Genomic DNA, 12855 nt, shown 5'->3' on the forward strand with positions numbered 1-12855 from the left:
TACCAGGAGGCTTTCTGGTCTCCATATCATTCCAGATCCCCTATGTGCAAGCCATCAGCCTGGGAAGAATCATTCATCTGCACAGCTGGAGGCAGGTGGACCTTCAGAGGATTCTGAGTAAGGGGGAAAAATGTGACCATGGATGACGCTAATCATAGAGGCTATACCCCTTTCGTGTGTGACTACTTACTTCCTTACTGTTTTATATGGAACCATGAGAGTGGACAAGTGCATATAAAATAACTGATGCTGCACCAATCGTATCAACCCTGGTGTGGGGACACTTTTGAATATACTTTGCAAACCAAGCTTGGTGCAAAGAAGAGTTTGCCAAGCACTGGAGATAAGGTAGATATGCAAAGCCTCTTTCAGAAAATCGTGTTTCACTCCTAGAGACATCATGCAATCAAGTTCTTGTGGGCAGCACAGGGCCTTTGATGTGGAGCACAGAATAATGCTATCAGAGCATCAAATGTCACAACCTTGATCATTCAGTACTCTGAGCCTTGCTGCTTACTGCCCAGCAAAGGCATCACAGAGGAAACATTTCCTCTCATTCAGTCAAATGTGAGAGGTACGCTGCAGCAGAGAGACATGTAGATTAGCCTGTTTCATCTGCTGGAGATGGATGGGGTGATGGTGATAGTGGGGAAAGAAAACTCCATCACAAGGACTCTGATACAGAGCAGGATGTGCACATAGGTATCTTTTTTAAAAACACTTTTCTTATTAATTTATTCATTTTATAAAATATTATTGTAGCTCACAAAATATGCTACATAATAATATATGATGAATACATGATTCTTTTTCTTCTTCTTTTTCTAAGAAGACTGAGGCTTCCACATTTTGACCCTTTTTCTTTTTGAGCTTCATAAAGTCTGTGAGTTATTTCTTGAGTATTTAGAGATCTCTGGGACTAGTATCTATTTATAAGTGAATGCATATCATATGTATTCTTTTGTGACTGGGTTATCTCACTCAGGATGACAGTCTCTAGTTCCATCCATTTGGCTAGGAATTTATTAATGGAGTACTACTTAGCTATTAGAAACAATGACTTTACGAAATTCCTGGGCACATAGGTATTTCTACAACCATGAATGAAGGGCTGAAGCTAGTTGTAAACAGCACTGTTCAGACAAATCTCTTGGGCCCGAGTTACCACACTATGGTTCTCACCTATAGTTCCTGGCCACTCGGTGAAATAGCATCCTTAGTGACTATTCACCTTGCATTTACTTAACTCATACACTCTTCTCAATTTGCTCACATGCAATTTAAATATAATTCCCTCATTAGTTACAATGAACATATTTTTAGAGTAAAAAAAATTATGCTTGGGGGCACACCAAATGGGGCATTTGGCACCAGGAATAGCAGAGATCCAGGGACACAGGCCTGGTAAGACTGCGCTGGGAGTAACCAAAGTGCAAAGGAGGCTAAGCAGACACTCTGGTTGGTTCAGTGGAGCTGGAACTCTGGCACAGGGACTTGGGATTGCCCAAAAAGCCCTGGCTCAAAGTCTAGACACACAGGCCCACAGTAAGGCACAAGCCCTTTTCAGCGGGAGCCAGGTATTGCCCAGGAAAGGCAGTGCTTGAAGTTCAACTCTACAGACCCTCTTATACCTGGACCAGAGAGGAGTCTGACACATAGATGCAGGGAGAGCAAATCGGGAATCCTCAGAGAGCAGAAAGTACTGTGCCATTAGGAAAAGGGTCTGCTGTGGCCTACAGAAAGAGCCAGGTCCCTGCCAGTAATACTCAGGACCTGTGGGCACAGGGCTGAGCTAACAGAACAGCCTCACAAGAGCTCCCACATTTGAGCCCACAAAGACAGAGCGGAGTCACTGCTACCAGAACTGACTGCTTGCCCACCAAAAGCCAAACACTCAAAAGCAGTTTTCTTCCTGAACCTACTGGCCCTCTGGTCCACAGGAGAGTTGGATACCAATCACAGATGACAAGACCACATATAATCACAGAGAACAAGATGGCAAGAAAAAAACAAAAGAACTTAAGCAGAAACCAAGACAACCTGGCAACATCAGAACCTACCTCTCCCACCACAGCAAGCAGTGGATGCCAAACACTCCAGAAAAAGAAGACTCAGACTTGAAATCATACCTCAAGATGATGATGGGGATCTTTGAGAAGAGCATGAATAACCCCCTTAAACAGATACTGGAGGACAAGCATAAACAAATAAAAGCTTCTAAAAAGAAAACACAAAAAGCACTCAAAGAAATACAGGAAAAAAGAACCAAAGAGATGAAGGAATTGAAAATGGAATTAGAAACAATAAAGAAAACAGAAAAAGAGACAACCCTGGAGATTGAAAACCTAAAAAAGAAATCAGGAGTCACAGATGCAAGCATCTACAACAGATTACAAGAGATGGAAGAGAGAATCTCAGAGGCCAAAGACGACATTAAAAACGTAGACAAAACAGTCAGAGAAGATGCAAAAAACAAAAAGCTCCTAACCCAAAAATCCAGGAGATCCAGGACACAATGAGAAGACCAAACCTAAGGATAATAGGAATAGAAGAGGGCGAAGAATATCAACTAAGAGGCACAGTAAATATCTTCAACAAAATTGTAGAAGAAAACTTCCCTACCCTTAAAAATGAGATGACCATGGTCATAAAAGAAGCCTACAGAACTCCAAATAAAGTGGACCAGAAAAGAAATTCTTCCCAATACATAATAATAGTCAAAACACCAAGTGCCCAAAGCAAAGAAAGAATACTAAAAGCAGTAAGGGAGAAAGGTCATGTAATATATAAAGGCAGAACAATCAGAATTACAACCAATTTCTCAACAGAGACTATGAAAGGTAGAAGATCCTGGACACATATCATACAGCCACTAAGAGAACACAAATGTCAGCCCAGGCTGATATACTCAGCAAGCCTCTCAATCACCATAGATCAAGATATTCCAGGACAAAACTAAAGTTACACAATATATGACCAAAAATCCAGCCCTACAAAGAATAATAGGTGGAAAACCTAATACATGGAGGGAAACTACATCCAAGTAAAAACAAGAAAATACCTAAACAAGAAAACCAAAAGAAGAAAGACACACAGACAAAATTCTACCTCTAAAAGCAAAAATAAAAGGAAACAGCAACCACTATTCTTTAATATCTATAAACATAAATGGAGTCAATTCCCCAATAAAAAGACATAGTCTATCAGACTGGTACATAAACAGAATCCAGCATTTTGCTGCATACAGAAAACTCATCTCAGAGACAAAGACAGACACTATCTCAGAGTAAAAGGTTGGGAAAAAAACCTTCCAAGGAAACGACCCCCAAGAAATAAGATGGAGTAGCCATTCTAATATTGAATAAAGTAGATTTTTTCAACCAAAAGTTATCAAAATAGTTATCAGGACCAGATGAGTTCAGTGCAGAATTCTATTAGACATTTATAGATGACCTAATACCAATACTCTCCAAAGTATTCCACAAAGTAGAGTCAGATGGAACAAGACCTAACTCATTTTTCAAGGCCACAATAATGCTCATTCCTAAACCACACAAAGACCCTACAAGAAAGAGAACTTCTGACAAATCTCACTTATGAACATTGATGCAAAAATACTCAACAAAATCCTTGTAAAGTGAAACCAAGAACTCATCAAAACGATCATTCACCATGATCAAGTAGGCTTCATCCCTGGGATGCAGGGATGGTTTAATATATGGAAATCCATCAATGTAATCCACCATATAAATAAACTCAAAGAAAATAACCACATGGTCATCTCACTAGATGCTGAGAAAGATTTGACAAAATTCAACACCCTTCATGTTAAAAGTCCTGGAAAGGACAGGAATCCAAGGCCCATACCTAAACATAATAAAAGCAATATACAGCAAACCTATAGCCAACATCAAACTTAACAATGAGAAACTTGAAGCAATCCCACTAAAATCAGGGACTAGTCAATGCTGTCCACTCTCCCTCTACCTATTTAATATAGTACTGGACGTCATGGCTGAAGCTATTAGACAGCAAAAGGAAATCAAATGGATACAAATTAGAAAGGAAGAATTAAAAATATCACTATTTGCAGATGACATAATAGTATATGTAAGTGACCCCAAAAATTCCACCAGAGAACTTTTACAGCTGATAAACAAGTTCAGCAAAGTGGCTGGATATAAAATTAACTCAAACAAATCAGTAGCCTTACTTTACTCAAAGCACAAACATGTGGAGAAAGCAATTAGGGAAAAGATACCCTTCACAATAGTCACAAAAAATATGAAATACCTTGGTGTGACTCTAATTAAGTAAGTGACAAGAACTTCAAAGCTCTGAAGAAGGAAACTGAGGAAGATCTCAGAAGATGGAAAGATCTCCCATGCTCATGGATTGGAAGGATCAACATTGTAAAAATGGCCATCTTGCCAAAAGCAATATACAAATTCAATTCAATCCCCATCAAAATTCCAACCCAATTCTTCATAGAGTTGGAAAGAGCAATGTGCAAATTCATCTGGAATAACAGAATACCTAGAATATCAAAATCCATCCTTAAAAACAAGAAAACATCTGCAGGAATCACCATCCCTGACCTCAAGATATATTACAAGGCAAATGTGTTAAAAACCACATGGTACTGGTACAGAGATAGGCACAGATCAGTAGAACAGAATAGAAGAACCAGAAATGGACCCTCAAATATATGATCTCTTGACTTTTGACCAAGCAGCTGTAAACATTCAATGGAAATTGGACAGCCTCTTCAACAAATGGTGTTGGTTCAACTAGCACTCAGCATGCAAAAGAATAAAAATAGACCCTTATCTCTTTGTACAATGCTCAAGTGCCAGTGGATCAAAGACCCACACATTAAACCAGGTACACTGAAACTATTAGAAGAGAAAATTGGGAAAACAGAGCACATAGGAACAGGGGAAATTTTCCTGAACAGAAAACCAATGGCTTGTGCTCTAAGGTCAAAAATCGAGAAATGGGACTTAATGAGATTGCAAAGTTTCTGTAAGGCTAAGGACACTGTCAAGGAAACAAAACAGCAGCGAACAGTTTGGGAAAAGATCTTTTCCAACCCCACATCTTAGAGGTCTAATATCCAATGTATACAAAGAACTCAAGAAGTTAGACTCTGGAGAATCAAACAATCCTATTAAAAATGGGGTACAGAGCTAAACAAAAAATTCTCAATTGAGGAATATCAAATGGCTGAGAAGCATCTAAGGACGTGCTCAACATTTTTAGTTATCAGGGAAATGTAAATCAAAACAACCCTGAGATTCTACCTCACACTAGTCAGAATGGCTAAGATCAAAAACTCAGATGACAGCAATTTCTGGTGAGGATGCAGAGAAAGAGGAACACTCGTCCACTGTTGGTGGGGTTGTAAACTGGTACAACCACTCTGAAATCAGTCTGGCGATTGCTCAGAAAATTGGACATAGTTTTACCCAAAGACCCAATTATTCCACTTCTGGGCATATACCCCAAAGATGCCCCAACATACAATTAGGACACATGCACCACAATGTTCATAGCAGCCCTATTTATAATAGCCAGAAGCTGGACAGAACACAGATGTCCTTCAGTAGATGAATAGATACAAAAATTGTGGTATATTTACACAATGGAGTACTACTTAGCTATGAGAAACAATGACTTTATGAAATTCCTAGGAAAATGGATGATTCTAGAGAATATCATCCTGTGTTAGGTAACCCAGTCACAAAACAACAGACATAATATGCAGTCACTAACAATTTGACACTAAATCCAGGAAGCTCTTAACACCTCAGAAACAACTCACAATCCATATGAAATCCAAGAAAAATAAAGGCCAAAAAATGAAAGCCTCAGTTTTTCTTAGGTAAAAATAAGTGTATAGCACCCGCTCAGAGTGTGGTAGACCTGGACCTTAAATCATTAATAATCCAAGATCTAAGAATATAGCCTTGTGGCAATTTTTGGTATTCAAAGATCATTATGCTTAATCTATACACATCGAGAAGCCTGTTTCCATGTTATATTATGTCCTACATGTACTTTATGCTTATGGTAACTAGTGGGATTTCAATGCATGCTATCAAACCTCTAAAGAATTAAATACTGAAAAAATATTTATAATGTGTTATGCCAAAATGCCTTTAAAAATCTGTATATGTACCCTTCTTTTTTAAAAATAAATTTGAAGAGAGAAAAAAAATCCTCTTTTTTTCCACTTTCTTTTCCAAAGCCTCAGGTGCTGGTAATAGAACTGGTTGGAAAACATTAAGCAGGAAATATTTGAAAGAATTCATGTGTTTAAATTATATTCTGTTCTGAGTGGTGTAGTGAATTCCTGCTTCTTATCCCTCAGTTCAACACAGGATGTGAATCCTCTTCTGGTCCAGCATGTCCACACAGTGTGTCTTACCTTCCGGTTATTACTTAGAAGTTGTCATGACCCTTCCATTCTCCCAACCCTGCCGACATTTCTTGTTGACTGCACATCTCTTATTTGTACAGTCCTTTTAGAAGTATGAGCCTGCACTACATCCTACAATGGCTCCATTGCCACCTCCTTTGCTTCCATCAGGCAGGTAGTGCATCATCTTACATAACCATGCATCCTAGCACAGCAGGGGCATGAAGGCAGTAAGGGAGCTATTATACAAGAAATGGGTCTCTGTCACATAACTTACTACATCTACTTCATACCCATGCTATTAATTATCTGCACAAGTAAACACTATATTCAGAACTCAATACATCCAAGGTTTTCATACCCACTGGGGGCCTGGGAACATAACCAAAGAGTTTGAAGGTACAGGAGATATAAAAATTAAGGCATAACACTGTTTTCCCACTGGTTCTGAGATGACACGTGTTTTCAAAATCTCCAGGGAGTTCGGGATTCCTCTTCTACTCCGATCCCCTTGCTTTTCAGAAAGTTCTAAGCTTAAGGACAGTTTGCATTTATAGCCGGGTCCCCTTTTCCCATAGGGCTCTCATAACTGAGATGCTTCTAGCCCTCTCCCACTATGCTTTGGGGGAACTGATGTCTTCCAAGTCCCCAAAGTGGAGGCTAGTGGCAGTTCCTGTAGCAGATGGTCTTCCCTATATAGCTCTGTGGTCTGATGAACTCCTGTTCTAAGCTGGCAGAATCAGCCTGAAGAGACCTGGATTTTATTGTTGTCTATATTTTCTTGTCCCCTAAACATTCATAAGGAAACACTTTGCTTCTGAGAGCCGATCTGTTGGGTAGCTAACCAGCAAATACATCCAAGTCTGAAGCCTGGAAAAGAGGAGCTCCTGGGGCCACCTTTTCTTCTCACTGCTGTTAGCAGTACAAGTCATTGCTTGTAGCCAATAGCAACCTATTAGACAGATATTTTACACTTGCTGGCTCTACGTTATTATAGAAAAGATATTTTCTTTCCATTTTAATTGTTAACAAAATGCTGAAGCTATAAACAAAACGTTAGAGGAGCTAATGTGGGGAAAATGCATAAAAATATTTCAAAGTTCAGAATAAAATACATGAAGTAATGGATATATATTTTAATAAAAATGTCCTTGTATGTTTGGCAAGGCAGTTTGAAGGCTATCTGCTACTATCCTGGCATTTTCACAGGAATTCTGGAAGCAGTAGTGGAAAAATGGACCCACAGAAAAAGTTAGATATTTCTGAGTGACGATAAGACTTGAATAACTTTAGATATCTGCAAGATGAATATTATTTAAAACAATAACTCATTAAGACACTGTCACTTGACACTAGTCAGTAAGAAGCCTCGGCTTACTCTTCTGAATCTGAAGGTTCTTCTGTACACTGTCTTGTCCACATGGCCAAGATACAGAGGATTTAATCTGTAGAAATATACCCCAAGTCTATGAGGCACAAAAGGCACCATTCAGAAGTCTTTCTATACAGGTGACAAATTAGCTAATGCATGCAGGAAAATGAGCCCACAGCAGGCACAGGGAAGAAAAACCAATGATATCAACATTATAATTATGCACATCACCCAGACTTATCATGGTGAACCTTGGGTTTGTACAGGATCCAAGTCACTATACATCAAGCTGGTGAAACAGGAAAAAGTACAAGATGGGACATGCATGAAATAAATGTGACTTTGTTTATTATCAAAGGAGACTGGTACTTGCTGTGCCTGAAAGATACCAGTTATGAGGTGCCTCCTATAATTTCGTTTTTTTTTTTCCCTAGGGAGGCTGTATGTCTTATTAGAACAGGGCATATAGCACAGGAACTCTCAGGCTACACCACTATAATTTAATTTCTAGGTAGGTAGCTGTGGAAAATTCATAGCATCCTTATGTGCAGAGAAGCAGAAAGGAAATCAATGTTGCCTTCTCCTGTGTGAGGAATGCGGGAGGCCTGGCATAAAGCTGTGTGGGCTCCTAGGGTGGCCTGGGGTGCATCTATGTGTTGTTTTCAGGAATCATGCTATAGTTGGAAGAACAACTTTGAGCAAGTCACTGAAAGAGAAAGAAGATATCTAGAGCGGAGCTTGCCTTAAAATCAGAAAGGCGCCCATCCCTTCTCCTGTTTACCTGTTTCTTAGAGGAACTACAGGAATTCAGGGACTAAAAGTCACTTCTGTGGTAGAGCATTGTTGAAAATAGCTTGAGGGCCATTTCTAGGTTTCTAGAATAAAGTATCAAGTTCAAGTAAAAATGGAGCCTTCAGAATCTCCAGAGTTTCTGGGTCATCTTCCTTCTTTCCTTCATGATCCATAAAAGACCTGTACAAGCTCAGTATTTGATGCTGATAGTATTTTCTTCTGAATTTGCTTCATCTCTTCCAACATTGATTTTAGCTCCCCTACCCTCTCCCCCTCTCCTTCCTTATCTGAACACTGTCAACTTCTGGAGGACAGACTGTGATGGTTCCAGCCCCTAAGTTACCTTTGCCCCCTTTTTAAAAATGACAGTTCTGAACACTCTAAGAACACTGCAGACCAAACTATTAATCAGACTGAATAACTCACCGTGCCCACCAGCTTCCCTCCAACACAAAGTTCCATGACTGAGCTTCCTCTTTATGTCAGCATATCTCCTGGTTGTCTGTCACTCGTGCTCAGGGACACTGTATTCACCTGATTATGTTGTCTCACAACCTTGGACTGAAGCTCTGTAGAGCAGTGGCCAGATGGGCACCATCCATGTGTCTCCAAAGTAGAACCTGTGATACTTTTGTAAGCAAAGTAGCCCCAAAGTCTCCTCCCTACAAGGGGCATCTCAAAGTTGCCTTCTGGTGGCATGAGCTATTAGTATAGATTATTTCTACATAACTCCATGCTATCATATCTAGTAAGCACTAGGGGAAGGAGAGCCAATGTTGTGGACTTTCCCTCCAGTGTCATATTCTATAAAAAGTGAGACATCAGGTTGGTGCCTCAGCTCTAAGATGCTAATGAGCATCAGGAGCCAATTATCACATACCATGAGTAATGGCCAGTTCAGGGAGAGATATTGTTTACTGTAGATGTCTGGATGCATGTAAGGGCATTTATTGGACTAAGAGACTTCACATGTCATGAATTACCAGAGCTGATCAGTGCTCAGTAATGGCTCAGCACATCCCAGAGCCCATGTACATGTTGACAGCCATGTGACAGGTAAATAAACAGAATCTTTTCATTCTGGGTGTGAAACAGTCGATTTTAGCTTCTGTTGATCACACTCTCCGAGTTATCACCAGGCTAGTCGTGAACCCAGATCCTTGGCAAGGAGACAGACCTTGTCTGATGCATTGCTTCATTTATTTCCTGTCATTCTCTAGCCAGACACATCCTATGAAGAGGCCCATATTTACGACAACAGAGACCATAATACGTCCGTCCTTATCTGCTCAGTGGACACACATTTAAATTTGTGGATGATTTATTTTCGGTCTTTAAGAACAAAGAAGCAATTCAGACACATTGCTGTATCACATTCTCCTTTGGGCCATTAAATCTGAGAGGAGAGACCATTAAGTGCCTTAAAATATTGCACATCCAGGTAAGACAGAGCAGGTTATAGTTGTCTCCAAGTCTCCTGCTTTGTACCCTAAAAACTCCTCCCACAGCAGCAGGTGAGTCCCACAGTGGAAGGAGATTCTGCCCCTTTCCTCACAGTAAATATGAATGCAGATATGAACCTAGATGCAAGAACCCGTGACAGATGGCTCTCCTTATTAATGAAGGCCCTGCTCAGCAAGGATGATTGCTCCGACATGGATGAAAACCATTCACCTCTCACAATTCTCTTTCCTGAAATAAACCCTTATTTATACTCTGCCTGCTAGGTGTCGGATATTGCCTGAAAGCCGATAGTAAAAAAAGTATGAGTCCCACAACATACTTACCCCAGTTCTCTGAACTTCCATGAAAGTTGCTCTTTGGAATGCCTTTTCCCACACAGCCAGCTCATTTCCCAGCTCCACACTGAAGATGTGGCTCTTTCCATGGCTGGCTAGGACACTGAAGCAGTATGACCTGGGGTCTTCACCATCAAAATCTTGGAGACCAAGATACAAGTTTGCCTGCAGCCAGTAGTTATCTGAAAGCCAGAACTGAAAAACGGTATAGATTAGAAATGGGTCAGGACTAGAGGGTTGATCCCAGACTACAGAACCCAACCCACTCCTTGGGAAGAAGGTTGCATTTGCCTGGTGTGGTAGAGTCGGCCTCTTCCTCACAACCACCAAATGTTTTAGGTGGTTAGGAATTAGGAATGTTTTCAGAACAATAGCAAAAGTAATCAAACGGGAATTTAAAGCACTGGATATAGCCTGATGATCCATCACAGACTCATCCAGCTGCCCATGCCTAAAAACAGGCTTCCATATCCTCAGAATGTGTCTCTGATGTGCTTGTTTAGGAGACACCCCTATTGGAATTCTTCATGTCAAGGTTAGCTAAAGGGACCTGGATGTCACCAGCTATCCCTACTCCCAGACGAGGGGTATGGAAACAGGCAACAGGAACTATTAAAGGAGGCTTCTGGAATAGTCGGTCTTCTAACCCCCCACCCCCAATACAGATATAAAAATGACCCATAAAAATATTGTGCATAAGTTATACCCTGTCTCTGATCATTGGAAGCTATCCTTTCCTCAAAAAAAAAACTCTGATACTTACCTTTTAAAAATGTTATTTTAGATATAAAAATCTTTAAGACTCTTGTTTAGGATAAACCCAACAAACTAGTAAAAGCACACGGGAAGTTTCTGCCTACACTGGCTCTGCAGAGGGGCTGGGCTCAGTGTCTCTAAGGAGAAGTTCAGGCAGAATGGTGGGTTTGTTATAACTGCTGAGTTGTGAGGGGAATTGTTATCCAGTGATATCTCTTTACTGAAGAATCAGAAGTGTTCCCTTGTTCTTTCTCCTTTTCTGTCATAAATTGTAGGGAGTGAGTTCCCAGTGGAATGAATAAACCTTAATCAGAGGGAGGAAAAAGGAAAAGATGGTACTTTGAGGAAAAACTGAATCAAGAGGTATAAATGGAGACCACTATCATCCTTATTAATGGATTCATTATAGCAACTATGTATTTATATTGCCATGCTGACAATACTAAGAAGACAGAAACTCTGATCATTAGGACATAACGCATCTAGCTAGATATCTAATAACTCTAACAACGGGTTCAATAAAATGTAATTTATTTATAAAAATTGTTTCTGAATAGACTATGGAGTAAAGAGATCTGGTCACATAGCAACATTTCAAGGAAAATGAATATAAATTGAACTGAAATGTCTGAGTCCCATCTCACACCATGTAAAATTAGAACTTTGGTAAAACTCCCTCCAGATGACCACAGTGCAGACAAGGTTGAGAATGCCCACAGTGCACTGTCTGGGCTTTAAAGAACTAGAAACTTTGGTTCATGATACAGGTACATGAATGTGATAGTGTCACACCTACCAAAATTTTCCTCATGTTAAAAGCCTGTCATCATACCAGTACTTGATTGGCAGGGACAGGAGGGCCAATTCAAAGACACCCTCAACCATAGGATGAATTTAAGACCAGTCTGGGATATAGAAGAATCCATTAAAATACAAACCCAAACCAAACCAGACCAACCAACCAACCAAAAGATACGCCAAAGCTTCTAACAACATAACTAAAAGAATCCCCTCTAAAACTGAGGGTCCTGGATTTCAGTGAAATCTAGTGTGTTCAGGTGGGGGTGGGGGGCTCACCTTGGTAACTCTGAAGATAAGGATCCCGTTCATTATTCTCAGCATGTCAGGTCAGCAATGGAAATAGCCAGGGCTCACAAAGACTAAGGAGCTAGGCCTGTGTCCTTACACTGAGTCCTTGTTAGTGATGACACCTTCCCAGTTGGGGAAACTGACTTCCTGGCTATGGACCCTCACATCAGAACTGTTAAGTACATTGGACAATTTTGACAGCATCACATGATTGCTGTGGATAATCCTTTTCATGATCTTTGAAACGTTCCTCTAATTGGGTAGAAATGCCTTGATTTTTTTCTGGCCTGTCCAGCCCAGGTCACAAACTTGAATTTGATTACTAAAATAAGTCTCAACAGGCATGAAATGTTGAATTGGCAGGTAAGAGTGCTTGCTGCACAAGCATGATGACCTAAGTTCAAATCCTCTGTACCTGTAGAAAAGCCAGGATGACCTTATGTATCAGGAATCCCAGCACAGGGACAGCGAGAGGAGGATTGCTGGTGCTCACTATCGGGCTACCTCCAGGTTTAGTGAGGAAATGATGTGGGAAGAATGAGAGACCTAGCATATTCTCTTTGTCTCTGCATATTCAAGGGTGTGGGCATTTATACTCATGTACACACACACAAACACACACATAC

At 40.3% G+C, this 12855-nt stretch overlaps 1 protein-coding gene across 3 annotated transcripts in view; it reads right to left on the minus strand.

The window, feature by feature from the left end:
- SNTG2 (syntrophin gamma 2) overlaps positions 1–12855 on the minus strand; it is a gene marked incomplete at both ends in the record, with an annotated part of 203545 nt that overhangs the window by 42678 nt on the left and 148012 nt on the right. For all 3 annotated transcript variants that reach the window (XM_080910387.1, XM_080910389.1, XM_080910388.1), the window contains one exon: positions 10373–10579. In XM_080910387.1, the coding sequence (XP_080766513.1) occupies positions 10373–10579 (207 nt within the window). The remainder of the gene's footprint in view (positions 1–10372; positions 10580–12855) is intronic.

The sequence above is a fragment of the Micromys minutus genome (assembly GCF_963924665.1).
Source record: "Micromys minutus genome assembly, chromosome: 1".
Classification (NCBI taxonomy): domain Eukaryota; kingdom Metazoa; phylum Chordata; class Mammalia; order Rodentia; family Muridae; genus Micromys; species Micromys minutus.